Source organism: Rhamphochromis longiceps, linkage group LG19 (genome assembly GCF_057381845.1).
Source record: "Rhamphochromis longiceps isolate RC_006_pf linkage group LG19, R_longiceps_female_GT1.1, whole genome shotgun sequence".
Lineage (NCBI taxonomy): Eukaryota > Metazoa > Chordata > Actinopteri > Cichliformes > Cichlidae > Rhamphochromis > Rhamphochromis longiceps.
Genome location: NC_140575.1, coordinates 16,661,782 through 16,689,168, shown reverse-complemented (window position 1 = coordinate 16,689,168; position 27,387 = coordinate 16,661,782). Strand labels below are relative to the sequence as shown.

Below are 27,387 nucleotides of genomic sequence, written 5' to 3'. Positions count from 1 at the left end.
CCGTTATTATTTTTACTGCAGTAAATATATATATTTACATATATATTTTGCGCAAACACACTAATACTTACGGTAGGGTCGTACATTTAAATAGCACGACCCTGTCGGACAGGAGACGCAACCTCTGAAAGGATGAACTGCAGAGGGCAACTTTAAGGAGAGAACTGTTATAGTAAGGTGTGCACCTCCAGATAAGCCTCGGTGCTCCTTTGGGGACTGACTGTCCAAGTCTGTGGAGAATTATCTGAGTGATTTCACGCCATTCCTCCACAGATATCTCCTTATTTTTGGTGTTTTGATGATGGTGGTCGAAAGGGCTTTCTAACAAAATCTCTTATTAATGTAAAACTGGGTTGACAGCTGGAGACTGAAGGCCGTGGCACATCATTCACATCATGTTTATGTAATCCTGGGAGTGATTCTCCATTAATAATAGGTGATCAATCAAAACAGCTCTGCGCTGATTTGCACTGTAAGGATCAGGTTCTTTAATTTGTCACCCACCTGACAGTATACTGACACATGCACATAAATATCCACTGTGTTACCAAACTGGGGGAAAGGAATATGGAGGATGCGTAGGAATGATGAAACAAACGCTTGTCATTTATCTTCAGTAAGAAATGCAGCATTTCATAGTCACTTACAAACAGGGTTTACCGTAATCACCACAAAATAGCAGCAATACAAAAATTGGCCATGGAGACTGCTTTTTTAAAAAGCAAGTGTTTGATGTGTGAGTTTGAGTATTAAAAACTAAAGTTCAAGACGTGCTTATAAGAAAAGGCTGCGCAGCGCTACTTGACATTTATGATGCTTACAGTTTCAGGAGTAAAAAGAAGGGAACGCTTATCTAGTCATTAAGGTAATCTTAACCCACATCTCTTCTATGAAAGTACTTTTGTTTCTTCTGTAGTAGTCTTTGGATTCACTTTAAAAGTAGCCTAATATACAAGTTTTTTCCCTACGAAGTGAACTCCTCTGCGTCTGTTGTCGGTCCGCTCGTTTCCTCGGTGAACTGCAGCATCCTCTGCATACATACATGACCCATAACCCCGAGAGGAGGTAGGCGGCTGGGTGCGAAGCGCGGCGTCTGCAGCATAATTAAAACATGGCGGACTCGGAGGAATATAGACTTAAACGATTAAAGGTAAGGCATTCACAACCAGGCTGTAGTTATAGCGGCACTCAACTGGACGCTAAACGGATTAGCTGATCCAGCTACACACTGTGTTGTTTAGTTGTTGTGGGCCGGTCGAGATTCGCACATTCAGGCTAGTGTTAGCGGCTAGCTTGCTGCTTTGCTATTCAGTGCTGATGCATGCCGAGAATTTGCGGAGCAGCAAACGAACATGTTGAGAACATTGTGTCCACGAGCCTTTGATGTGCACCTCGGGAGCTTGTTATTAAGCCAGCCGCAGACCAACTTTTGGGTTGCAGCAGTGTCCACGTAGCATCGGCCAGGACTGCTGAGAATAATGAGAAGTGGGGGGTGTATTGAAATTATCTGTGGCTACATTAAAGCCGTTTTTTGCGTGAGGAGTGTAGCCATCACCAACATTATTTTTTGGGGTGTGTCTGAACTCAAAAGTATGAGTGAGTTCAGAATATGGCTGAATTTTAAATGGAGTTTGGTGGGACCCCCCCCCCCTTCTTTCATACAACTAATAATTAGACATGAGGCCTGGAGCCTTTAAAAAGGCACTAAAACGTGAAAGCTAACGTTTAACTCACATTAGTCTTAATGATATTTGTATAATTAAAAGATTAGAAGCAGGGAAATATTATTACATTTATATACAGGTACCAGAGTTATAGCATTGGTACTCTTCGGGGATTTTCTGGTACATTTTTTTGATTGCCACATGACAAAAATTGTAGTTCCTCTAATGGCCACTTGAGGCCGCCTTCGAAAGAGCCATGAACTCCATGTTTTTTTGCATCTGTACATAGTTTGCCTCTCAATAAAGAAAGTGCTACAGAGAGTATTTTTCCACCTGGATACTGGAGTTAAGGGTATAGCCACCCAACAGGTTTAGCTAACCAGAGTTATTGAACTGGTCATTAGCAGTTATATGACATAGCTTTAGTTAACAAGCTGCATTTATGTCTAAACTGGAAGAAGTTTGCAGCAGGAATTTGAATGACATTCATGACTGCAGGAGAAATAACCACTGACTATACGTTGTAGGCACAATCCAAAACTGACTTAAATCAACTTCCCGGCGAGCGATTGAAGTGACAACCAGTGAGTGCAAGATACTCCTGTTTGAAGAGTGACCTGGTTGTTACATTTGATGGATGCCTAATCAGTCAAACTCTAGGGGGAGGTCCACAAGCAACCAGGCGTAGGCTTCAAAACTACAAACACAGAGCAAATGGCTTCCAACGTGGATGTAGCCCAAGTTAGCTGACTTAAGTTAGCCCTACAACCTGTAAACTCCACATATACAATTGTGGTCACAAGTTTTCATAGACTCATCATGGGCATATATTTCATGATATTTTGAGGATTTTTAAGTATTTCTTTGAACTGTTCTTTTTCCAGCATGTAATGACTGTACAGCACACATCTTTAATGACTTTAAAAACCAAGAATTGGGTGCACAAGCTTAATGTGTTTTGGATTTTTTTCTAATCCATTCAGGGTCAAATTTATACATATACTCACTTCCATCTTTTAAGTGAGTGGTGCTGAAGGTTCTATAAATGAAGGTTCTTATCTTGACATGGCCAATGTTTGTTAACTTCTCATTGGTATACGTGATTGACTACAACTGTGTGTCGATTACACCGACTACCAAAATCGTCGACGACTAATATAATAGTCGACACGTCGTTTGAAGCTTTGTAAGATCCAAAAAGACGCAGGAATAAGTAGTAGGATTTAAGAGTGTAATAACGGACTAAAACAGAAGATGGCAGCACTGCATGTACAAGGCAAGGCAAGTTTATTTGTATAGCACAATTCAACAACAAGGTGATTCAAAGTGCTTTACAGAGACATTAGAAACAAAAACAAATAAAAAGCACAAGGATGCCAGCTGCCATTAAACCCCGAAGAAGAAGAAGCAGTGTCCCAGAATTCATAGCGCAGCCCTGCTCAGTTTCCAACAATAGCGGCAGCTGGTTAGTTTTAATATTACTCTTATTATACTTTCTGGGTCACAAAATAAACTTTTAACATATTTTCAGGCGAGAATGTAGCTGTGTAAACCTGAAATATCTGCTCAGTTTATCAAGACACCACATATTTTCAAAAGCCCCCCGACATTTTCGGAGACATCTGTTACCCACCAGCTTGATGGCTAGCCGGGGTTCAAGGCTCACTAGAGCCGTGAGAACACCGGACTCCCGGCAAATCGTTTTCAAACCAACCGCTGTCTTTTGCTACTCAGGTTAAACATGATATATAAGTCACTTAGATAGAGCTGGGCGATAGAACGATAACGATATGTATCGCGATATAACTTTTACTCGATAGAGAAATTAAGCTATCGCGATAGACCTCGCCGCTCTTGTCCTCTTAAAAAAAAAAAAAAAAAAAAAAAGGTCAGCCAATCCAAATTAAGCAGCGCAGAGCCGAACCAATCACAGCCGCAGCGTCACGTCGCGTGACTTGTTACGTACAGCACAAGTGCCAAGCCGCACGTGTGTTTGTTTGGGAAACAGCCAGCGGGTAATGGAGCCAGCGCGTAATGGAGGAAATGAGTGTGCCGACTAGAAAAATCAACCGAGCGCGACCGAAGAGAAAACAGATGATGGTTCCAATGCCGGAGAGATTGTCGAACGGAAGAGCCATAGAAGTTCCGTAGTGTGAAGGTATTTCGGCTATTTCAAGTCTGACAAAAACAGAGTAGCGTGCACTGTAAATGTGCCGAAAGCAAGTCTGGAAATACAATAAACTGGTGCATGCGTCACACTGTGCGCCACGTTATTGTTTCGGTGAAATGAATTTCTACAATACTGTTACTGTTAATTCTACTCTCTGCAGTGTTTAAATGCTTACATATACACACAGTTACTGTCCCTCCACACATACGACTCTGTTCTGCTTCTATGCCCCAGCTTTGTTTACTTTTTCCCACCGAGGCTTCTAGACTTCTGATTGGCCAACATTTCTGCACGGTTAGGAATCTAGCTCCACCTGCTGCTTTGGCATGTTCCTAGCAGCGTTTTTCTTCATTTCTGCCTTTATGTGTGGACGGGATTATTTTTTAAAACGAAAACGGAAAATCTCCGTTTTCAAAAATACCCGTGTACCCGTGGACGTAGCCTCAGTCTCTGACTGGAAGCGCTAATTCGTCATTCGGCTTTTGTCAGACTAAAGTAACTGTTAAAACTGTTTGAAAAGCTCAGCTATACAACAAGGAGAGATTGAGAATTTCCTTTTAGTTCTCAGTTTATTTGATATTGACAAAGGTTAGTCAGTTTTGTCTGTTCTTCTGTAAAACAAACTAAGATTTATTTTTAGAATTAATATTTTGTTTCTAAGTGGAATTGACAATTTAGTCTGTTTCGTTTGTTCTATTTTGAAACTTAAACGCTTTAGCGGCTGCCTTTTGTGTAGTTTGCAATATTTGCCTTTATCTATCTGAAAAAGTCTCATGTTCCTTAAGTACATCTACCCTGTTGAACTTATTATGGGAAATAAATATTTAAATAAAAACAAGCTGCTGATTATTTCACATTTTACTTGTGAGCAACGGCACATTTAAATCTTACAAATATAGTTATTTGGCTTATATCGTGATAGATATCGTTATCGCCTGAAATGAAAAAAACATATCGTGATATGAAAAAATCTCATATCGCCCAGCTCTACACTTAGATAACTTAAAAATGTTATTGTTTGGCTTTCTCAGTATTTTATTTGCTCCTGAGTAAATCGGTAAATTGGCTCAGATTAAAGTTATAGTTTTTACACAGCTGAATAAACATTAAGCAGACAACTGATTATCAGAAGTGTGAGATGCTCGAGAATATACTCCGGTGCGATGTTCCCTCTAATTTTTCACGTGTCTGAGCGAACACACAAACTCCCTGAGCGGTCCCTTGGACCACTGTGAGCAACAGTAGACGTGTGCACTCTGGTCACGCCAGCATCTAATCTAACCAAGTTACATGGTTTATTAAAATAATCAAATTACAGCATTTACATTTATGTTAGACTACTTTTAAGTGCTTTAACCCACTTACAATGAAAATTTAAAAAGATCTTGTTCATGACCTGTGTAGTATGTTAACACTATTGGAAGTAAAAAGTAAGTAAAAATAACTTTAACTCCAATTTTGAAAACACCACTTTGTTGTTGTTGTTGTTGTTTTTTTTTTTTTTTAATAAAGCTTAGACTTGTAGTATGAGTCTGTGGTCTGGGAGAGAGTCCTGTAACTCTGTCTGCAAAATACAGTATATAATGACCATTGTTGGGCAATTAATTATATAGTTACTTCTACATTACATAAACAGTGGATGAAGGAGGAGAACTATCTCCAAAGTCTTCAACTTCACCTCAACTCAACCGCTAGACAGCTCAAACTCCAACAGGACAACAATCCTAAACATATCAAAACTGGTTTTAGAATTGATAAAACTGGCTAATATTAAACTTTGGAATGGCCTTCCCAAAGCCCTGAGCTCAATCCTATTGGAAATTTGTGGACTACACTTAAAAAGCAGGTTTTGTGCCAGCAAATCAGCACATTTAAATTAACTCTACCAATTCTGCTAAGAAGAGAGGTCAGATAAAAAAGCTTGTGGATGACTACCTAAAGCATCTACTAGAACTGCAGCTTGCCAAGAGACGTTTAAACACATTCCAGTGGATGTGTATCTAAGAAAAAAATCAAAAATTCATTCAAAACTGTGCACTCTGTGTTCTTGTTCATTCAAGTCATTAAAGATGTATGCTGTACAATTATTCAACCCTGTCAAAAATAAGAAATCATTAATATCCCCCAAATTACCATGATAGTCACACCCATGATGAGTGGATGTAAACTCCCCTACTGTAGTTAAATGTTTTTTCAAAAAGCTGCTGTTAAGGCTTATTTTTTAGAATATTTAAGACTGCTTTTAAATAATACCTTTAAAGTAAGGTTAAGACATTTCCTCCTCTTTTAGGAACAAAAGAAACATGACCTCAGTTTGGAAAAAGTATTTGAACAAGTTTTGTTTGTGTGGTCCATCATCAGTGTGATCATCTTCACCCGTGGTTGTTCTGCAAGAGCCAGGTGTTTATACCCTGTGCTAATTGGCCTTGTTCATCCATTATAAACTACCATGAAACTGGTCAGCAACTCCCATTTAACAAAAAGAAAATTATGGTAAAAATGAGTGAGGTGTGCGCAGAGAAACGAATAAGCATTGTTTATTTGCACACACTGGGAAACTCTGTTTGTCAGATTAGCAAACAAATCAATGTCCCGTCCTCCACAATTCAATATATTATCAGAAAGTTCAAAAATGATGGCCTCATTATTGAGAACAGAAGACGCTCGGGCAGACCCAGAAAGACCAGGACAAGGTCCATAACTGTGAGTAACATCAAGAAAACCCTCAGAGAGTCAAATCTCTGCTCAGAGAGAAAGAGTGATGAGAAGGTTGCATTTTTAAGAGTGATTAGATAAAACGTCTCTGCCAGTGTAGGGGAGCCATTTCAGTTCCTGTTATTTTATTTACAGAAATGTGCCACAATTCAGCCTGGAGCCCAGCAGAGGGTGTGCTCAACATAATCCTCATTCCAGAATATAATGATTTACTCTTGATTCTAGTTAAAAAGTTGAAATGTAAATTTTTACGAAAAATAGTTTTGATAATATGTAATTGAAATAAAACAGCACGTGTCCTTAAGCTCGTCTTGCAGGGAAGGCTGTTTTGTTTTTTCCCCCACAAACCCATAACACTCGGTTAAAAATGGGACATGCTGCCTTGACGATGTGTGTTTCCATACAATAGGTAGCTCTTTGAGGCATAGTCAAACTACAACAGAAGCTCCTGTGTGTGTGCACAAAGGCCACTGGTTGTGGTGAATGTAAGATACTGCTGTCAAGAAGTTGCTGGCTCAGTGGGTGCTGTAAAGTGTCTTATGGTCTTTACCAACAAAACCAGCGAAGTCTGAAAATCAAGCTTTACATTTCGTCCCAGTTACAAGGTAAAATTATCAGATTTGGGCTACAGCTCCACGGGTCTGATAACTTTTGATTTCATGGCCAGGTTTTCTGAGGGTCCCACTGGGTGTCCATATGCTTTTTGGGTCTTAATTTTGACCTATGTGTCTGTGTTATCATCTTAGGCAGGTTTTCGTTGATTTTTTTGTATTTTTCTTTAAAATGATTGTTATTTGCTTGGATGTTTTATTGTCTATTGTACAGAAATTCATACTTTTTTAAAGTCATAATCAAGAGTTTATTTTCTTACCATGGGAGTCTCTGGGGACTGACTCCCTGCTAGATGTTTTTAGATTAATGAATTATAAAAACATCTTTGTGCTTTATTCAAGATTGGCAGAAATAACAGAAAAATGCATTAACTCGACTAAGACACCAGCAGCCAGTCATGCTACATGTTTGGTTATCTCTAGAATATGTGTTTTTAGTCAGAAAACTGGTGTATGTTAAACTAAAATGGCACTTGATGCCTTAATTATATCTTTGATTGTGTGTATCAAGTTTCTTAACTAATTATCCAATTTGGGGTTGTATCCAGGATGTATTTTATGTTTCCACTGAACATATTTGGCCCTTATCTGTCAAAAGTTGTGTTGTATATGGATGTGAAATGAGAAATAATAATGATCTCTCTCCTCTGCAGCATGAGGAGCACATGTCCAGGGTGTTTGACGAGGTGATGGGGTTGGGAGACTTCGCCGACTCCTCCAGGGACTCCAATGCATCTTCCAAGAGTGGTGGACAGGATGAGACGAAGGGAGTGGACCAAACCTCAGGACAAGAGGAACAACAACCAATGGAGGAGGAGGAGGAGGAGGAGGAGGAAGAGGAGGAGGATAGCAACAGCAGCAGGAAAGAAGAAAAGATAGACAAAGGGGCGGGCGAGTCATCACCTCCTCGCATTGCCTCGCCCACCTCTGACCCACAGGATTCTTTTAAAATGGGGACCAGCGAAGGGGGAGGTGGACGAGGAGGAAGCGGGGCAGCGGCTTTTGATGATGCGCTGGATGGCCTTCCTTCATTTGGGCAGGAGGAAGATGATGAAGACTGGCACTTTGCCCTGCCCATGGGCACCCTGGAGGATGTAGACGTGGATAAGGCCGGCAGGAAAGGTAGGCAGCAGGAGAACAGCGAAGCTCCGAGCAATACCTTTGGTTCTGAGCCAAAAGTAGGGGAGGCTGAGGAGGAGGAAGAGGAGGAGGAGCAAGAAGAGAGGGCAGGGAGCACCGGTTCTGCCAACACCTTCCACTCGTCACAAGACAACAGCAGAGGTAACGCTGCTTATTTTTGAAGGACACGATAGTTAGTGACTCATCTGTTTGCTTTTTTTTTTTTTTTTTTAATTTCTACTCCACTGTTTTTATACAGTTAGTCACAGAGCGTACCATTCAGCTCATAAAACAGTCTTTGAGTCGAGGGTGGAGCTTAATAAAAGTAAAAACAACCCTCATGAAGTCACAATGGTGTCAATTTAATTCCGCTTTATCTGTGGAACGCCAGATAACAACAATCGTCGCCTCAAGGCACTTTATAGTGTAAGGTACAATAACAATATGTTATTACTGCATATGCAGGTCAGTTTAGATGTCTTTCATCTGTGAAGCAATTATAAGCAGATGATTAGAAGAAAAAGTAAGAAAAGCAAACAAATATTCAGTAATTTAAAATACCATATAAATAGTATGCTTAGTAAAAACGAGAAACCTAAAAAAAAAACAAGCAAAATAGTAACATTAAAGTGAGGCTGTAGTATTTGCATTACAAATTTAAAAAGGTAGTCCTAAATAAATACTTTTTAGAAGAATATAAATATTAGTCGAAGCAAAGGACATAAATAAAAATACAGTGATTTGTAGGCTCATGTCATGTCACACACATTTCTAATAACAAGGGGAGGGAAAAGCTCACAATCTGGCAGCACTGTCTGATTACGTCACAAAACTTGACAATTAAACAAGAATGAATGGCAGCATTTGAAATTTAATAGATTGACTATTTGAAATCAAAACATTTTACTTGCAGACTGACTGTTTTAACAGCACATGGATGGGGCTTCTCAAGTGTAGAAGCAGCCAACTTTCATAACCTTCACTAACTTCGAGTGATTTGGGGACTTTTGAGGCCGAAAAGTGGTGAAAGCAACAGAGGTTACCTGTTACCAGCACAGAAAAGTCTGTTAAGCCTGCAGGTCTGCAGCTAACAGGAGTGAAACACCAGCTATTTCTTTAAAGAGGACAGAATGAAGAGAAGCCTTATAAGTGCAGGATGTTCTCCTTGAAGCCTACTTCTTTTAGTCCAAGAGACAAATGATTTGAATCCCGGCGAGCTGCTCTGCAGATGTACCTCAGAAATGTGAAGACATGAATGAGGTTAGCTCAGACTCACTTTATTTTCTAATTCTACTAAATGATTTAGAATTTGGGAAATATCTGTGCAGTGAGGTAAAGGACTAAAATAAATATGTTTACCATCTGCTTGGATCATCATTTAAGATCCACTGAGCCATTAGAAGTTGTAACCTCCACATGTCCTGAAAGAAAAGTGAAAATGGTTTCAAAAGGTGTCACAGATTTAAAAACAAAAACCCTGTGAAGTACACACAGTGCAAATACGTACATATGAAAAATATGAATACTGAATTCCTTCTTCCAATCAAACCCACTCCGTTGCAACAGATGGCTGCCCCTCCCTGAGCCTGGTTCTGCCAGACTTTTCTTCCTGTTAAAAAGAGTTTGTTTCTTTGTGTTATTGTGTCTTTACCTTACAATATAAAGCGCCCGGGGAGCTGACTCGTTGTGATTTGGTGCCATAATTCAGTTGAATTAAATGTAACCTTATAGAGAGTAAAAAAGTGCTAAAACATTAATTTAACAAGTGCATGTCCATGCTACAATTAGAATAAGTGGCAGTCAGTTCCTGTGTGTGACCAACAACATATCAATTTAATGTAATATCAATATTAATACCACATGAATCAGAATTTGTTATTTTTGTGAAGTTCCAGGGGTTTAATGAAAATCTTAGCATGCATTTTATTGTTCAATTTGTTTTTGTTTTTTTCCCTTTTTGTTTGTTTGTTTGTTTGTTTTTTTTGGTTTTTTTTCCTCAGAAAATCTTAGAATTTAGCATCTGTTGGTATCGGGTAATGCACTGACAGAAGCTCTCAGTGGAAGTACTGCCGGTCAACAAGCCATTCTGAAAGAAGAGAAGTTAAACAAGAACCTGTCATGAATCCAGATTTGAAGTTTTTAGCTCAAATCATCAGACAGGTACAGCAGAGTGTCTACAGCCATCTGTGAAACACAGTGGAGGCTCCGTCAGGCTGCTTGTCAGACAGTGGTGTTGGGACTGATTACAAAAGCAGAAAGGGATGTAATACCATCTGGAAAGGATCTTGATTGTCATCTATTTCCTCTGCAGATCATATTTGTTCCAACTTTATTTAAAGTGTTTACTAAAAAAATAACGAAAACAATAATACATGTCGTTTTTTGTTTTGCTTTTTTCCCCTATCCATGTTCAGATGCAGGCGTCCTGAACCAAACAGAGGAGACAGAAGACAGTCAGCAGGGAGAGGTGAGGGTTGGAAAACACTGTCAGTTAACTGCCTTTTCAGCTTGGGTAGTTATGGACGCTTTCTATTATTTCAGACGTCAGAGGCAGCTCCGGTGGAGGACAGCAATCCCCCGATTTCTCCGAGTGTGAATATAAAAGAGGAGCCTATTGATGAAGGCTACGATGCTGCGTTATTGCCTCAGAGCTCCATCAGACAGATCAAAGAGGAGCTCGAACACCAGGAGGTTGGTATAGAGAGAAGTTAAAGATTACCTCACTGTATTTGGATTGAAGCTGCTAACAGACTATGCATTGTTATGAAACAATTTAGACTCATTATTTCGGTCATCAAGTTTAAAAATATCCCACCCAGTCCCCTCAGAATCAGCCGATTGCTTTTGCACAATAACATGTCAAATTTTATTTTCACACCATGTTAATATTTTCACAGTTGCAGGCCTTTGAAGTGCAGTGATGTGGGTTCAAAATTTGTGTGCTTTTAAATTTAAGTCATGTTTTTCAGCATTTTGGAGCATAGGAGCAATATGCCATCCTCTTATATAGTCACAGCACGAAGATCAAATTTTACCTGCCTTCATTAAATATACTGAAGTTATTGTACCAAAAATGGCTGATTCTGAGGGTCTTTTTAAATAAATGATCTTTTGACCTTTTTGATGTGATTTATAGCAGTGTGAAAGACAGACAGAAATGTGCAGTCTGATTTCTTATTGTTTTATTGTTGCAGGAGGAGCTGAGGATCAGCTCCGTCTTCTCCGTAGGTGGAGGCAACACCTTCACCTCTCCTACCAGTGAGTGCATTTGTTTTAACATTAGTGGTGATGTCTTATACACTATGTTGTAGTTTATTTGATTTTAACTGTAATAACAAGAATTCAAATTGTGTTATTATTATTAGTCCTGGTAATAATGCACCATAGAGTTTCAGTGAACCAAAGAAGATCTTGGTGTGAAAATTGGCCTGAAATTGGACCTAATGATAAACCACGGATTAGTGGCAGAAAGGAAAAATCTGCGAATTATCTAAGGGTTAATAAATCTGCCTGATAGCTTTGTTAACCTCTTGTCCACCTCAGTGCCAGCAGCGGTTCCAGCCCCGACTCCGACTGCCATTTTTATCCCTGGTAGAGGAGCTGTCATACAAGCCATGGCTTCCCTCCCCGTCAGACCTCCAATTCCAGTCCCAACTTCAATACCAGCTCTGACACCAATACCGCCGCGCCCACCACAACCCCCAGTTCCTGGTAGCGTTCGCTGCAGCGGTTGCTCTAAGGTATTAATGCAAAAATGCACATTGTTAAAGGAAAACTACAATTTGAAAAGCTTCACGTAACTCTGTATTTAACTTATTAATGCTGTTATTTGCTGAGAATATGTACAATGATGTGACTTTACATTTTCAGGTTCTGCTGAAAGGTCAAACGGCTTTCCAGAGAAAAGGATCGACGCAGCTCTTCTGCTCCACTGTATGTCTGACGGGCCATCTTCCTCTGCCCACTAAAAACCGATGCTGTTTCCAGTGCAACAGGTACACACTTGTTTCCACTGGGCATCGATATGAACTCGCTGCCTTGTGGTGCTATGAAAACCGTATACGGATGGTCACTTGAGAGTCTTAACGAAATGCTACTTTATTTTACATGATCTACTTTTAAATTTTTTAAATATCGCTGAAATGTGAGACCCTTTAGTGCATAGCATAACTTTCTCCCTTTGCCTCTATTTTCACATTGCTTTGGAGCAGCTGGTTTTCCCCTCACTTTTATTTTAAAATTTCAGTTGTTGCGCCGTCCAGTCTCATTGGTCATTGTGGGTCTGCTACTCCAGTTTCATTTGATGTCATTCAGCTATCGGATAAACTTAAAACTCAATCTATGATTTTAGGTGGCAGTGATAGTCCTTGTTCTGATTTGGACAGCAAGCCGGCAAAAAAAGGGCTTCCCGTGCTACCTGTGAATCAAAAGATTTGATTTATTCCATTTAAACCAGCACAGGGATCCACATGTCAGAATTTTGAATCCTCATTTTTCTGCAGCATTATAAGCAGTAGTTTTTGAGGGTTACATATGAATGCTGTTATATTTTATGCAATTTGTTTGTATATTTTGTATGCTTTGTCCAGCTCATGCACTGACCTCCAAAACAGCTTAAACTTTCTGTTAGCAATCCACAATGGCAGGACTACTCAGGCCCTATGACAGTGTACATGCATGGGTGATATTTTGAGTCTGTGTTGTTTTTAGTTCTTGTTTTACTCTTTGCAGGGAGATTGTTCAGCCCAGGGACATGATCACAATCCCAGCAGACGACCGCACCTTCATGCACTTTTGTGGCCAGTTCTGTTTGTCCGTCTTTAGACACAAGAAGAAACAGACTGACAAGGTTCCTGACAAATGGGCTGATAAACAAGTGGAGAGAAAGCCAGAGAAGCCGCCAGAGAAACCGGCAGAGCTCCAGACTGACAGACCCTTCTGTAGTGTCTGTAAAGTCTCCAACAAGGTAAAAGACTTCACGTGTGTAACATAAAGATCCAATTTTAGGTCAGCGTCTCTTCATTTTGGTTGTATTTATTGCTTCTCCACGTTTTGATTGTGATCATCTCTACAGCCAATTGAGCACGAGGTCACCCATCAAGGCCGCCTACACAGACTCTGCAGCGACGCTTGCTTTGTAACCTGGCGCAAGATACGTCAGTTAGCTATGAACTGCTGCGAAGGCTGCGGTCTTTACTGTAACACCAAATCAGGTTCCTGTCAGACGCTCACGATCGAGAAGTCTCAGCTCAACTTCTGTGGTCCCACCTGCATTAGCACCTACAAACAGGTATAAATATCCTTGTATCAGTTGAGATGAGATAAAATAAGATAACCTTTATTAGTCCCACACGTGGGAAATTTGTTTTTGTTACAGCAGAAAGTGGACAGTGCAATGTCAAATAGAAAAATTAGAAAAAAAACACTGGAATAAGATAAGAATAAGATACAGTTCTATACATTTTACTTTTTAGAAACATGTTGTTTATTTATAACAAAACCTGTTTTTGTTTTTTTGCCACCTTATTGCTCAGGGGCAGCTGTGCCCCCTCATATGTGTCCAAATTATCAGAACCTGCTGAATTTTGAAGATGTATGCTTTACGAATGCTAGACTTGAATTGATGTTTTGGCGTACTTGGGTGGTTCAGTGGTTTGCCCTGTCATATCATATAAAGGGGGATCTATCCTGGGCAGTGTGAAGTTTTTTCTACAGGAGTTACAATAATCGATCCAACTTCTTAGTTTTAAAAAAGTGTTTTTCATAACAAAATGTTTTATAGTCAGTCTCTTTGAGCAAAATGGGAGCAGCACAGACTCTCCTCGCAAGCACAGCTGCTTCTGTGTGCATATATGCATGCATCTGTTCTCATTATTCATTATGTCAGAAAAATCATGCTCGGCACCCTCGTATCGTTTCCTCCACAGACCTGTAGAAAGACAACAGAGTGCGCGTACTGTCACAAGACAGTGGTCGTGTCCACAACCATCATGGAACGAGACCAGAAGGGAAAAGTTCAGCTTTACTGTTCTGTGGTCTGCGTGGAACAGAGTCGACCACCTCAGCATAATCTCACTGGTATGACACACGCGTCCACATGTGTCAGGGTCATGTCACAAGCACAGGGTTTACAGCAGTATATTTATTACAAATTAAGATACCATGCAGAATAGAAAATTATTAGTTAGCCTCCTGGCTCCATTGGAGGAAGAATCTCAAGTTTTTGTTTTTAATGACTGTTTTATTTTTTTGCAGGTACTCCATTCCCATGTTCCCTGTGTAAAGTGACCGCCGTTCCTCAGTATCACCTTGCCATGGTGGATGGCACTATACGTAACTTCTGCTCCTACACCTGTGTGACTATCTTTAGGGTAAAGCAACAGTGGCATTAATAAATTTAAAGATGGCACACATTGATGGTCTAAGCCGTCTTGTAATTTTTTTTTCTTTTCCCTTAATGTCTCATAGAAATCTGGCCACATATCCCAGCCAGACCTGACCAATGGAGCCTCTTCTCTCAGGGACCCCTCTGTCAGAGATGCCCCCAAACCGGGGCCTTCTGCCGGAGCCAGCTCAGTCCCTCCCGTCCCTCAGGATTACCCATCCTCAGTTCCCTATCCAGGCAATCATCCCAGTCATACCTCAGTGCCCCCACTAGTGCCTCCCCATCCGGCCATCTCCTCCTCCCCTTCTGTGCCAGGACAAACGCAGGCCGGTCAGCCAATGAAACTGGCAGAGGGCCGGCTAGGTGACACCTCCAAACTGACCTGTCACCAGTGCAGCAAACAGTTCAACACCAAGCCGCTATTATTCAGCCACCAGGTAAGTAAACTCACTCATATCCTTCTGCATGACCAGTGCCGCACCATAAAAAAGGAATATACTAGTTGTTGTTTTTGCCTGCAGGGTCGAATTTCTGTGTTCTGCAGTAAGATGTGCTGTGAGCAGTATAAAACCCAGAAAAATATCCTTGCTGTGTGCGAGTGGTGTAAGCAGGATAAGGTGATCTTTGACACCATCGTCTACAACCAGCAGGACCTGGTCTTCTGCAGTGAAAGTGAGTAATGCTCAAAGATGGCCTTCATCCTGTTCTACACTGTTGATGCTAGTCAAGTTTCGTCGTGTTGGTTACTAAACATAATTCAGCCATGTGCCGCTCTATTGCTGTGATCCTTTGCAAATCCTTCTCATCAGAGGTCATCTCGGTTATTATTTTTGACCCTCAAACTCTAACTCACAATCTACTTGGATTTTTTTTGTAATTTTGAAAGTACAAGATAATTCTTATCTCTTAGGAACTATCTGAATTTTCTCTCTAGCTTTTCTCTCTGTTTTAATTTCCAGATTTGATTGCTTAATTGTGTTTGCAGTAGTGCTGAGGTAATATCCCTCCTGTGTTTTCCAGACTGTAAGCTGCTCTTCAAGCATGACCTGACTTCTCGTAGCAAGGAGCATGTCTGGCGTCCCTGCACCTACTGCTCTGGCATTGCACAGAAGATGCTGCACAGTCACTACGGAGGCAAGCTGGAGGAGTTCTGCAGACCCCACTGCATGTCCCAGTACACTGTACTCTACTACGGGGTGAGAATACGGCTGCCCCACTGCACTATACACCGAACCACACGATGCCTCTTGCAGCGTGTTGAATGTGGTCGTGTCTTCCTATGTCTTGGTGCAGATGGGTCGGTGTGACAGTTGCAGGAAGCAGGGCTACATGACGGAGAAGCTGCAGTGTTTGGGTTCGGTGCGTAACTTCTGCAACCTGCCCTGCCTACAGCAGTACTGCCACCTTCACTTTGAGACGAGCCAACACAGCAGCAGTAATGGGACGGCGCCACAGACACCATATGGTAAACGGTGTTCAAAACTGTAAAGCTGCACATGAACACGCGCAGTAATTATTTCAAATCTGCAAAAATTTAGAAAGCTACAGAGCTGCTTCTCAAATGGTGTTTAAATCAAAACAAACCAAGTAAGGGCTGCGTGGTAAACACTGAAGCATCTGGGTGAAGGGATTGCATTCACTCTCTACTTCCAGCTCCAGCTCCAACCCAACCCCACCACTCCTCAAAGATGAATCCAGTCATAGCTGACGTCGTTTCATTGGCCAACGGCTCCGCCACACAGCCCAGCGTGTCAGCAGATACCACTCTGACTGGTTAGTACATGCACACATCCATAAAACCAGTGTCCTAATATTCTAATATTTTTTGTGTATTTAGTGTCTTTAGATTTGGTGTTTAAACATTTGATCCTTTCTAGAGTGAGTATTTGCAATAAGTGAGAAGCTCTCTTATGTAAATGTTTTCTCTGTAATAAGCACAGTACAGATATTTAATAAAGATAGCTACCGCTAAAGCAACTGATAATATTTAGTCATTTAGGTTTGTGTTTGTGATGTCAGATCTCATATTATCATATTATTAATTATAACCATATTATTGGGGTTTTGTTGTTTGTCTGTTTGTTTGTTTTAGGAGCTCTACCGACCTCCAATGTAGACGGCAAGAATCTCGACCACGTATGTACTGTTTCTGTGTGTATTTGTTCTCAAAGGGTTGGATGATTTTGCCTGACATTACTAGAGAGGGTCAATTGTGTATATTACTGGGTCCATTTTAATTTATTTTCTTTACTCTGTGGCATTCTGTACTCAAGTGTCAACTTCACGAGCACGTTGCAAAGATCGCAATTAACCTCAGCAGACTCTGTATGAAAAATGGCCGTAGCCACGGCGACATCACCTGTCACTTGCATTTTTCATTGACCTCAAAGATCTAAAAGAGAATAAATAAAAACTGCTTTGTTGAAACTACCTGAAGATTTTCTCCAAATGGTGCATCTTAGATACTTCACCCAAGCATGCTGTGTAAAGAGAGTCCACAGATCAAACAATATGTATTCACACTGTACAACTAAGTGTCAGTATGCAGTCCGAGTGACTCCAGTATCCATTCCTATTCTTAATGATGCAGTGAGTGAAGAGGGGGGAGAGAGTGGGGAAGACACGCAGAGGGTCATCTGCTCAACCTGTGAGCTAAACTGGTGCCCCAGTATCCATTGTTATTCTTAATAGAGCTGTAGTTCAGAAAGGCTGAAACCTGATCTTTGGACTTGCAGAGAGCAGTTTCACATTAAGGTGGCCTCAAGATTTACATCTCTGATGTCAAACAGCACAGACTGCTAAAAAAATGGCACCCTTTTTGACATTCAAATGATTCCTGTTGGAGAAACTGTCCACTGTAACAAATTTATGATTATGAGTCAGATCCGCCTCGTTTATTGTTACTGTTTGATACTTAATATGCAGGCCAGTACCCAAACCGATGCCATGCGTGTGCCTTCATCCCGTCGGCGTCAGATGAAGAACAAGTCCGTTCTCTGCAGGCCCTTCACCATGGACCAAGAGAGCATGTGCCAGCTGCCTTCCACTGAATCAGGAGGTAATTGCAGGAATCACCTCAACATGTTTTGCCTGTTGATTAGTGAGATTTGGGAGCTGAGCTGCACCACTTTCAGTAACTTCCTGACAGTAAAACTCAGTACAGCACAGCTACAAACACCTGCTGAATACACAGTGCACTAACAAACATGTACCGGTAATGCACCTTTAAAAAAAATTATAATTTCTGGAAGTTTTTAAATGGACATATGTTGATTTTTACACAAACCTACTACATTGTCTTTGTTTATTTTGGGTGTTTTACAAGTCACAGCTTTGCATGTTTGTATCAACAGCAATGATTAGATAATTTAAAAGATGTTTTTCCATATATTTAAATATTTATGAATCCCAGTGTCCTTACTTCTTACTGGAAAACTGTTCCATTAGCATTACCAGTGTTAAATTTATCAGCATTATTCCTCCTGTCAGCCAACAACAGACAGAGAATCAATATTTTATGTATTAAACGTCTGCCTCACATAAAACGAATATTTTATATAAGTCAACATCAGGGTCTCAGCTTAATTTTCTCAACTTTGTAAGATGGAAATGTTAACAAAAAAGAGAAACCAGTATGACTCAATAAAATTGTTTTCCCTAGTGAAACTTAAAAAAGGGAATCAAGATAAATAATATAAAAGTTATTCACAATATTAAAAATAATCATGTTCTTTTAATGCTGTTACTGTGAGTGCACCAAGGTTTTTTCTAATTAGTTTTTACTCTTATGTTTTTGACTTTGTGCTTTCAGTTTTATTTCATTTCTGCAAGTTTTCGATAGTGGATCCGTACAGTGGCTTTGAGGCGTCAAATACACTGCAAGTTAAGAAAACACCAGCAAATGGCACAAAATCACATAAAACACAATGGAAATAGAAAAACCCAATGTGAATTTTTTTTCTATTTTTTTCTGTGTATTGTGTTGTTTTGCAACATTTTTGTTTGCTGGTGTTTTCTTAAGTTCCTGTTCGACCTCTCAGGGCCACTGTAGGTTGGCTGATTTTCTTATAGATTTTATTGTTGTAAATATTTAATTTGGGTTTAGTTTTTATTGTTTCAGTTTCAGTCCTTCAGTGTATGAGAGGCGGCACGGACATTATAATAAAAACACTAAACTCAAAGTGTTGTAGACGTTGAGACAAGTCTCAACAAACACTTTCCCTGAAGCATCATCAGACAGACTAAAACTATTATAGTTTCCTCTTTGTTTTTAATTTATTTAGATTTATATAAAGTTTAGCTCAGTGGGCTAATATTCTGATAGACTTGCTACCATTTGTGCCATCATTCACTAAGAGTTGACATTTTATGTGTATCAGTCACTGCTCCATCTAAACACCATGCACCTAAAATAAAAATGAATCCTATGCTCAGCAGCAGCGTTCCCGCAGTCCACAGCTGGTGTTTCTTTTTTGATATTTTTTTGTTCTTCAATCTTTGCTCACAATTAGCTGTTTTTAACAATTGCACCAGTTCTGCTAGATAGCTCCTCGCAGTCTGACCAACCGTCAGCTCAAGCTTCCACGCCACCACAACCGTGCCCAAAATGTCAGGAAGAAACGCAACTGTGTGATGGCTTGCCAGCGCGTCTAACCGGGCGCCATTTCCTGGGCAAGAGAGAGACTTACTCAGACTGCAAGGTTTGCAGACAGCACAAGAGGAAGAGGGTGGAGGAAGAAGAGGGAGCGGAGAAGAAGCAGAAGAGGGCAGAGGATGAGGAGATGGAGAAAAAAGAAGAAGAAGAGGAGGAGGAGCAGCTTGAAAAGACAGATTGTGAGAGCAGGAGCGAGCTGTCGGGCAGGCAGACGTCGTATTACTGTAAGACGTGTTCAGGAGAGCCCAGCCTCTGCCCCGTGCCCTGTTTCGAGCTCTATCACACCCGACTGATCTACAAAGTGATTCCCGAACTGGAAACTGAAGGTGAGTTTTCCGAGCATACACAAATTCCCTTCTGCTTTATAACATGTAAAGAATAAAGCTTGTGCATTCAGCATGTGTGAATGTTTGTGAGTCTTACAACAACTTACAGCCCTTTTTGTTTGTTTGTTTGTTTGTTTTTTTTAAACCTGTTAATGTTGTGCTTGCGTGATTTTGTTGAAATGAATTTGCATTTTCTAGCTGACTTCTTGAGAGGGTCGAGTGTGTCACCCGAGTGATCTACTCTCTCCACAGCCTCCTGATCTGCCAACGTGAGACGCTCTCCTCCTCTTCCTCCGCCTCCTCCCCTTTCCCCCCCGAGCTCGGACACAGATTGAAAACTACAGGGTTTAACTGATGTTTCCACACTACTTCATATATATATATTGTTTTGTTGTTTATGATTACCTCCAGAGCCTTAAGAACAAAGGCAAAAAAACCTCATTTCAGTACTTTTGTGAATTCATACTTGTAATCTGGCACTACAAAGAAACGATGCACTTAAAGGGGCTTTCTGTGTATTTTTATATGAAGTAAAGACAGCAATATTTATGACCTAATCATATGGCTGAGTATTTTCTTTCCGCTATGAGTATTTAGTTTGTATGGTGGGTATTTGCAAGAGATCCACAAAAGACAAGTCACTGACCTTACTTGTTTAAAAAAAAAAGAAAAAGAAAGAAGAATTGTGTCAAATGATTAAAACCTGTTATTAAATTTAATTTCATTTTTTTAATTATTATTCATGATGGCCCCTCATCCATACTACTATTCCTCCATTTCCTGTGATGTGAGAGTTTTTTTTTTTTCTTCTTTATAAGCTGAAAGGTCATTTTTTTTAAAGTCTTCTAGCTTCTCAATAAGCTTCTCATGAAGATGATACCCCATTTGGAGGCATGTGGTTTTATTGTGTAGGATGGTGACTGCATTAAACAGGACCTATTACCCTTTTCTATATATACTGTAACAACTGTGGATGCTCACAATTAAAACAGCCCGTGACTTCAGTTTATTTGCAAGTAAAACATCCGGCTTCAGACTGCTCTTAAGAAACATTAAGTTTCAGGCTTTTTTTTTTTTTTTTTTTTTTTTTTTTGTAACTCTCAGCTCTGTACAGACCCCACCCACCTGTTGTTAAGATCACAGGGGAGGGGGAGGGGCTAAAGCGGCTACATTCTGAGGGATGCTAGAGCGAGGGGCTGCAGCCAGGCCAAGTAAAAGATAAATGGGGATTATTTTCAACTGTGAATCATGCAAAGCTACTTTGGTAGAGTCCCGGAGTAAAAATCTACAACCATCTGCTTTAAAGCATTGGCATTAAATACTTGAATTATAAAAACAACAGATCCCCCTTTTACAGGTGAGGAAATCTATTAAAATCCAGCTGGAGTATGTGAGCAGTTGAAGGTTAGTAAATCCCCAACTGAAACCTCAGGTAGGCGTTCATCTTTGAGGGTAAAACTTGCGCTCACTTCAATGTCTGACCGGTCTCGAGTCTGGCAAACCTCATTCATTCGTTTAGTTGATGTCAGTCTAACTTTATATCCTGTTACACTTTGTTTGATATGAATGTGTGATTCATGAAAATTACCTCACTACTGATGCAGTCTCGCGAACCAAGTTTGGTTTCAATTCTGACTTGAGTTGAAGTCGAACTGATTCCAGCTGTGTGTAACATTACTGAACTTTATTTAATGACCCATTGTACACTGTTTTATTTTTAATATTTATTCCACTTTGCTGTATGTGCATCTGCATGTTTCATTTCCTCCTCATTTTCTCTGTTTTTTGAAAGTTTTGGTTGAAAGCAAGGACTGCAAATAAATTATATTTGCGAAAAAAAAAAAAAAAGCCCAGTTGTGATGGTTTATTTTATTATTTTTTTTATTGACATGTACAAATTTAAGATAACAGACATATTTGACCCTCACCTCGGCCTCTTGCCAACAAATGCTGACAAAATGATCAGGATGGAGCTCAGACTCTTAACATTGTGGCTCAGTTAAGGCAGTTAATAGTTTTAAGAGCCCAAAGTCTTCTGCTGGGATCGACATGTGTTACAGGAGGTGTTTTGTGGCCCAAATGCCACAAAGCATCTGATATTTGACTCAGGTGAAATACCTACACTCCTCTCCACCTAATGAGGTGGCTGCAGGTGACTTACAGGTCTCTTGTTTTCGTCCTTTCGGCACATTTGGGTCCTCTCGGCTGTTTTTCAGGTATAAAACAATCAACAGTAACAGTGTCTTGATAAAATATGCATCTTAAACATCTAAAAAGTACAGTCTGCATATATGTGAGGATGCCAAAATAATGATAAATGTCAGTGAGGTTTTTTTAATAAGCGGTGGGACTTCACGATGGTCTTATTTTCTTAATAAAAATATAAACATTTGGACATTTTTCTGAAATGAAACCAAAAGAACGATCATTTGAACATTTGAGGTTTATTTCCAAATCAATTTAATCATTGAATTGATATTAAGAAAGGTTTTAAAGTCTTACATTTATTGTGATTATGTGAAGGTTTATTGCTGTCTGGGATTTTTTTCAGTCTGATGATAAATGCATGTCAGCTGAGTCCTGACATGAGGCAGCTGGCTTTATTTGCCATCCCTGATGGTTCAAAAATGCAGGAGCAGTGATGAGAAATCAAATTTTCCTGATGGAGTGACCTGACACTCCATCAGAAAAGTTAGTCACATCTCAGTGGCGACATCTGCTGGCCACATGTTTGTTCAAAAATCAAAAAACTGCTGTTCCAATAAATCAGAAGACTCTGCAAACAGCAGATCTTTTGGTGTCACATTGGTAGCATTTTACCTTTTACCATAAGACTGTGAAAGGAATCTCTCTTTCCGCTTTTCCCTGTGTCCACATCCCAGATTTTCTCTGTTATTTTTGTAGCCGACTCCATCAGTTGGGTGGTTTTTGCTGTTGGTTTCTGTGGGTCACCTATAATCCTAATGATCAGCTGGTAGCAAAGACAGTTTGGTTAGGTCCAGAGCAGCTAGTAATGTTGGCACCAGCAGGATTTCCTTTTATTTCATTCACATGTTTTTATTAATAAATGCCACCTTTTTGTACACATACACCTACTTCTGATCCCTTTCTGGAGTGAATTAATAACAGCTGCTCCTTAGAGTCTGACTGTGACTGTAAGCTCAGTAATCTCAGAGGATTAATTTTTATTAGTTGTGCAATGAGTATCGTATGGGGAAACAGTAAAAATTAATGGTAGCTTTTTTTATCAATTTCATCAGACAGGAGCACAAACAGCTGGTTAAGATGAGGCCCCGACTAAGATTAAAAATGATTATTACAAACCCTGAATCATGGGAAAACTACTCGAGTAGAGTGCAGGAATAAAAACGTGGAGCTGGGAAGTATTAAGGGGTCCACTTTTATTCCTCTTGGCTAACCCCAAACTGTCGCTTTTTGGTCTCTTATAAAGTTTGTTTAATTGACCTGTGATGTCACAGTGACCCACCCCTGTGTCTCACCTTTAATTTTCCTCTTCTTCAAATCATTTTCTTCACATAAAAACAAGATTAACTCTTTCTTTATCTCCCTTTCATCCTCCTCTGGCAGCAGGAGAGGAGAACGTGAAGGTGTTAATGGTTCCAGTCCCAGTGCCGGTCTTCATTCCAGTGCCTATGAACATGTATTCCCAGCACACACCTGTTCCACTGCCTATGCCCATGCCTGTAGGTCCTCTTACTTTATATTCACAATCTATAAGGTTTAAATAATCGTTTCAGTAAATCAAACACTTCTTTCCATTTTTTTCTTTAAGGTTCCAGTACCCATGATGGTTCCACCACTGAACAGGGACACGAAAGATGCAGCTGTCCAGTCAGAGGCTTCTTTGGTGGAGGAAGAAAAGCAGAGAGATGAGTCCGGTGCAGGTGAACGTTCTGATCCTGGGTTTAATAGATGTAACACTTCCAGCAGTGTTTTCATGATCCTCTGGGTTTGTATGTGACTGCTCTAGACCAGAACACCTCTGAGAGTGGAGACATGAAGTCTGAAGTGGTCGCTCCCACAATCCCTCATCACGGGGAAACTCTGAGGGAAGAAGAAGACCGAGCTGACCTACCACTTACTCAGACTTCAGAGAAGAATCCAGAGGCAGCTGATCCAGAGCCAGAGACGAGCCAAATGACAACCGACCCTCCTGCCAGCTGTGCTGACGATCAACCACCAACCTCCCCGATGATGGACTTGGAAAATGACTTCCCTTCTAGTGAGATGTGACATCACTGATAGTCAGCTGAAGAAAGCATAACATATACTTGATTCAGATTTGCTTTAGCAGTATATGCTAAGTTCAAGAAGAAATCCAGACAGACAAGATAAAATATAAAAACAGAAATTCTCAGTATGATAGCTCCATAAGTTTGATTTTGGAGGGTTTTTTCTTATGTTTTTTAAGCTGCTTCTCCTTCCAGACTCAAACCAGGAATCCTGTGCTTGTTAGGTGAACATTAAGCCACTAGATATTGTGGATGATTAATAGATATTAATAAAAGAATAGAATTAATACAGAGGAAAGATGAAAATCATCCACTAACAACAGAAGCAGGATAATTGGAAATGTTTGTTTTTGCAGAGTCGCTGCATCAGAAGTCATGTGCTCCACAGCGAGGAGTGAAGAGACCCAGAGAGGGCTCGTCTGGCCGGAAACGGGTACGACATAATTGATCACGAGTCTCTTTTTTCCCCCTATGATGGACTTTGGAATTTGCCAGCTTATTTTATTACTTGTATATTTTAAAAGACAACAAAAAATCACCTAAGCTATGTTTAATCATTTATCTTTTGAATTATACTGTAAGTGCATAACAAATCTTCCATGCTTCTATTTCCACTATTGCCAGTCAAGGGTGCTTAGGGAATTGTTTTAAATGTGGAGGCACTGGGCAGAGAACCCATCAGGATGGGGGCGGGGTTTATTTCCCCATACCCTGTCTGATTATGTTGCTGAAAACTCCTACTGATCCAAAAACCAGGACTCAAAACAAAGAATGCTTCCCTGTACTTCCATGTTATGTTGTTATGATGTTTAAAATGTACCTAATTTGGCCATAAAAAGCTTTTTTCCCATCAACTATCCAGGGTCGGAGGAGGACTGGTTCTCTGGAGCGTGGCACAACCATGGCACTTTCTGCTACCTCCAAACTGAACCACCTGTATGGGGTTAAAGCCTGGAGAAGCTGGGTCCAGCAACGCAACAAGCAGCCACAAAAATGTGAGTTTTTTTCCTCGTTCTTGATTAATTTTCTGTTTAATCTGCACTGCCTGCGCTTTACCTTCATTCTCCCCGTAACAGCCGATCCAGTTCAAGTGAAAGAAGACGTCCTTGACTGCAACTCCGCTGAGCTGAGCTTCGGTCTGTCTTGCTTCATCAAAGAAGTGCGACGGCCCAACGGAGCACCCTACAGCCCGGACAGCATCTTCTACCTCTGTCTGGGGATACAACAGGTGCCCACAAAAAACTGCACAACTGGTTTCCATCATGTTTCTTTATTTTTCTCCTAAAACAACCCTCTCCGTCCCCCACCCTCTCTGTTTGGACAGCATCTGTTTATGATGGGTCGCATAGAGAACATCTTCACCGACCAGCTGTACAATCAGTTTGCCTCCGAGATCTCTGGGATGCTTCAACTCTGGAAACCAAAACTACTACCTAGTGGTACGATGAATAAAATAGATTTTATTCAATTATTCCTCATCTATTTTCTTTAATAGACATAGCATTGTAGCAAAACTACGAATTAATTCACTCTAGGGTATTATCTTGATACATATTTACAGTATGTTTATTTTGCTTTAAGCACCAACCAGCAAACAAAAAGAGCCAGACATCTCTCTTCCTCCAGGTGGCGTTGTTTCCTCCCGTGTCGAGGAGTCCTACCTGTGGGAGTGTAAGCAGCTGGGTGCCTATTCACCCATAGTGTTGCTCAACACGTTGCTCTTCTTCTGCACCAAATACTTCCACTTCAACACCGTGGAGAAGCACCAGCGCCTGTCTTTTTCCAACTTCACCCGCCACTCTAAACCCTGCAGCCGAGCCGGCAAAGTCTACTACCTCCAATTCCAGAGAAGCAGTGCCAGTGCGCCCAGCTCTGAAGAGACAGGTGGGCGTCGTTGACTGAAATCATGTGAATGACTTTAACTAAAGTATGCACAGAAGTAGAGATCAGCTGGGTTTTTGTGTCCCGTTATGTCCAGAACGACTCAGAAAAAGGCAGACGGAGAACGAGGGGGACCTGGAGATGATGGAGAACGTCACCAACCCTCTGCACTGTCCTGTCCGACTCTATGAGTTCTACCTCTCCAGATGGTGAGACTCACACACAGACAAACTTGCAATCACTGCTGCAGGAATGAAAACTGAGCGCATTACTTTCTTTGTGCACCACAGCCCGGAGTCTGTGAAGAAAAAGACCAACATGTTTTACCTGCAGCCCGAACAGAACGTCCACACACACAGGTCAGAGCTTCGTTATTACCCCGAGCTTAGCTGTGAAACCATTCGTGTAGGCGTTGCTTCTTGAATTGGTTATGGGTGTCTTGTTATTTTTGTTTCTGTATTTTCTACAAAAGTAACACTTCAGCAAGCATTTCAATGCTGTGTGATCAACACAAGCTAACGACACAGAATTTCCTTGTCATTTCCCGTAATTTTTTTGAGGTGAAAAAATGTGAAATTTTCTGTCCATAAAATTTCACAAAGATCAGCAAACAGAAAAAACTTTATGTTGACACTGTAAAGTGAAAATAATGTTTTTTATCATTTCCATTTTAACCTCAACAGTCCCCACTGGTACACTTCTCAACCATTGGATGCCGCCACTCTACAGAGCATGCTCACTCGCATCTTGGCTGTCAGAGAGGTTCAGCAGGAAGAGGAAGCAGTGGTTCTCGCGTCCTCGTCTGCGCCTGCCGAATGTGGCGGCTTACAGTGATGCCAAGCGGCGTCAGGGAACAGGTCCCTCTGGGACCTGTTCCCTGAATTAAAACTGTGCTCATCGGTCACATCGGACGGAGGCTGACAGGGAAACGGAGCGAACAGAGACGCGATGAACGGACGCTTCGGGTTTGTTACCTCAGCAGCAGTCACAGAAACGCACAACGAGTTTACAAACATCTGATGTTATTAGGCAGGAATCTCTCACACAGCTTTCAGTGCCCGGGACGTCAGATGTGCTTTTTATTTCAGATACAGACTGGTGAAAGGTGACGCCCATCTGAGTTGTCTTATTAGTGTCACCTTTTTTTTGCTTCAACCCTTTTTGTGGAGAATAGTGAACCCGACGCAGAAGGTTGCCTTTCTGGCAACACGTCACATGATCGATAACAGCATTTTGAGCAGATACTGTTGTGTGTTTGTGCACTGCTGCCCCTCAGTTAAAGGGGCTGCTTTTTCCAGATCATTCCCTGGAAGCCCCGTTCTGTCCCTCAGTGACCCTACAACTTAATTTTGAGGAAGATGATGAAGTCACAGAGCGCCGGATATGACAACAAGGGCGGATGCTGAGCAAAGCTTGTGCTGGCGTGACTGGTGATTGATGCCACTCGCTTTCAGATTTATCCAGAAGTTTCTGCAACTGTTTCTTCTCGTTATGAGGTATATTTTTACCACATCTGATACAGATCTACAGCAAAAAGATGGTCCCAGTCCACCTGGAAAGTGTTTATCCATTTGTACAGAAACTGGTTGGAGGTGCACATGCTAAATCC

At 40.8% G+C, this 27,387-nt stretch overlaps 1 protein-coding gene across 2 annotated transcripts; it reads left to right on the top strand.

The window, feature by feature from the left end:
* The first annotated feature begins 881 nt into the window (after positions 1-881).
* On the top strand, positions 882-26,666 carry LOC146646477 (zinc finger MYM-type protein 4-like). Of its 2 annotated transcripts, none has more exons than XM_085391938.1 (29): positions 882-1,150; positions 7,814-8,441; positions 10,694-10,746; positions 10,821-10,970; positions 11,474-11,537; positions 11,823-12,019; positions 12,150-12,274; positions 13,011-13,245; positions 13,354-13,569; positions 14,207-14,357; positions 14,535-14,650; positions 14,748-15,101; positions 15,186-15,336; positions 15,685-15,860; positions 15,958-16,129; positions 16,318-16,437; positions 16,757-16,800; positions 17,590-17,722; positions 23,236-23,348; positions 23,438-23,549; positions 23,636-23,887; positions 24,254-24,330; positions 24,760-24,892; positions 24,974-25,125; positions 25,222-25,336; positions 25,524-25,781; positions 25,876-25,987; positions 26,069-26,137; positions 26,462-26,666. In XM_085391938.1, the coding sequence occupies exons 1-29, from the start codon at positions 1,112-1,114 to the stop codon at positions 26,610-26,612; spliced, it is 4,668 nt and encodes a 1,555-aa protein (XP_085248064.1). In that variant the 5' UTR covers positions 882-1,111; the 3' UTR covers positions 26,613-26,666. The 2 variants fall into 2 exon arrangements, with proteins under 2 accessions (XP_085248064.1, XP_085248063.1); XM_085391937.1 differs by having other exon boundaries at positions 23,233-23,348.
* Positions 26,667-27,387: the final 721 nt, after the last annotated feature.

Bases quoted from the DNA above. Each gene is read 5' to 3' on its own strand.
- LOC146646477 (XM_085391937.1), top strand. From the start codon at position 1,112: ATGGCGGACTCGGAGGAATATAGACTTAAACGATTAAAG. The intron at 12,020-12,149 runs GTATTAATGCAA...TTACATTTTCAG, and splicing joins GCTGCAGCGGTTGCTCTAAG to GTTCTGCTGAAAGGTCAAAC. The intron at 13,246-13,353 runs GTAAAAGACTTC...TCATCTCTACAG, and splicing joins TCTGTAAAGTCTCCAACAAG to CCAATTGAGCACGAGGTCAC.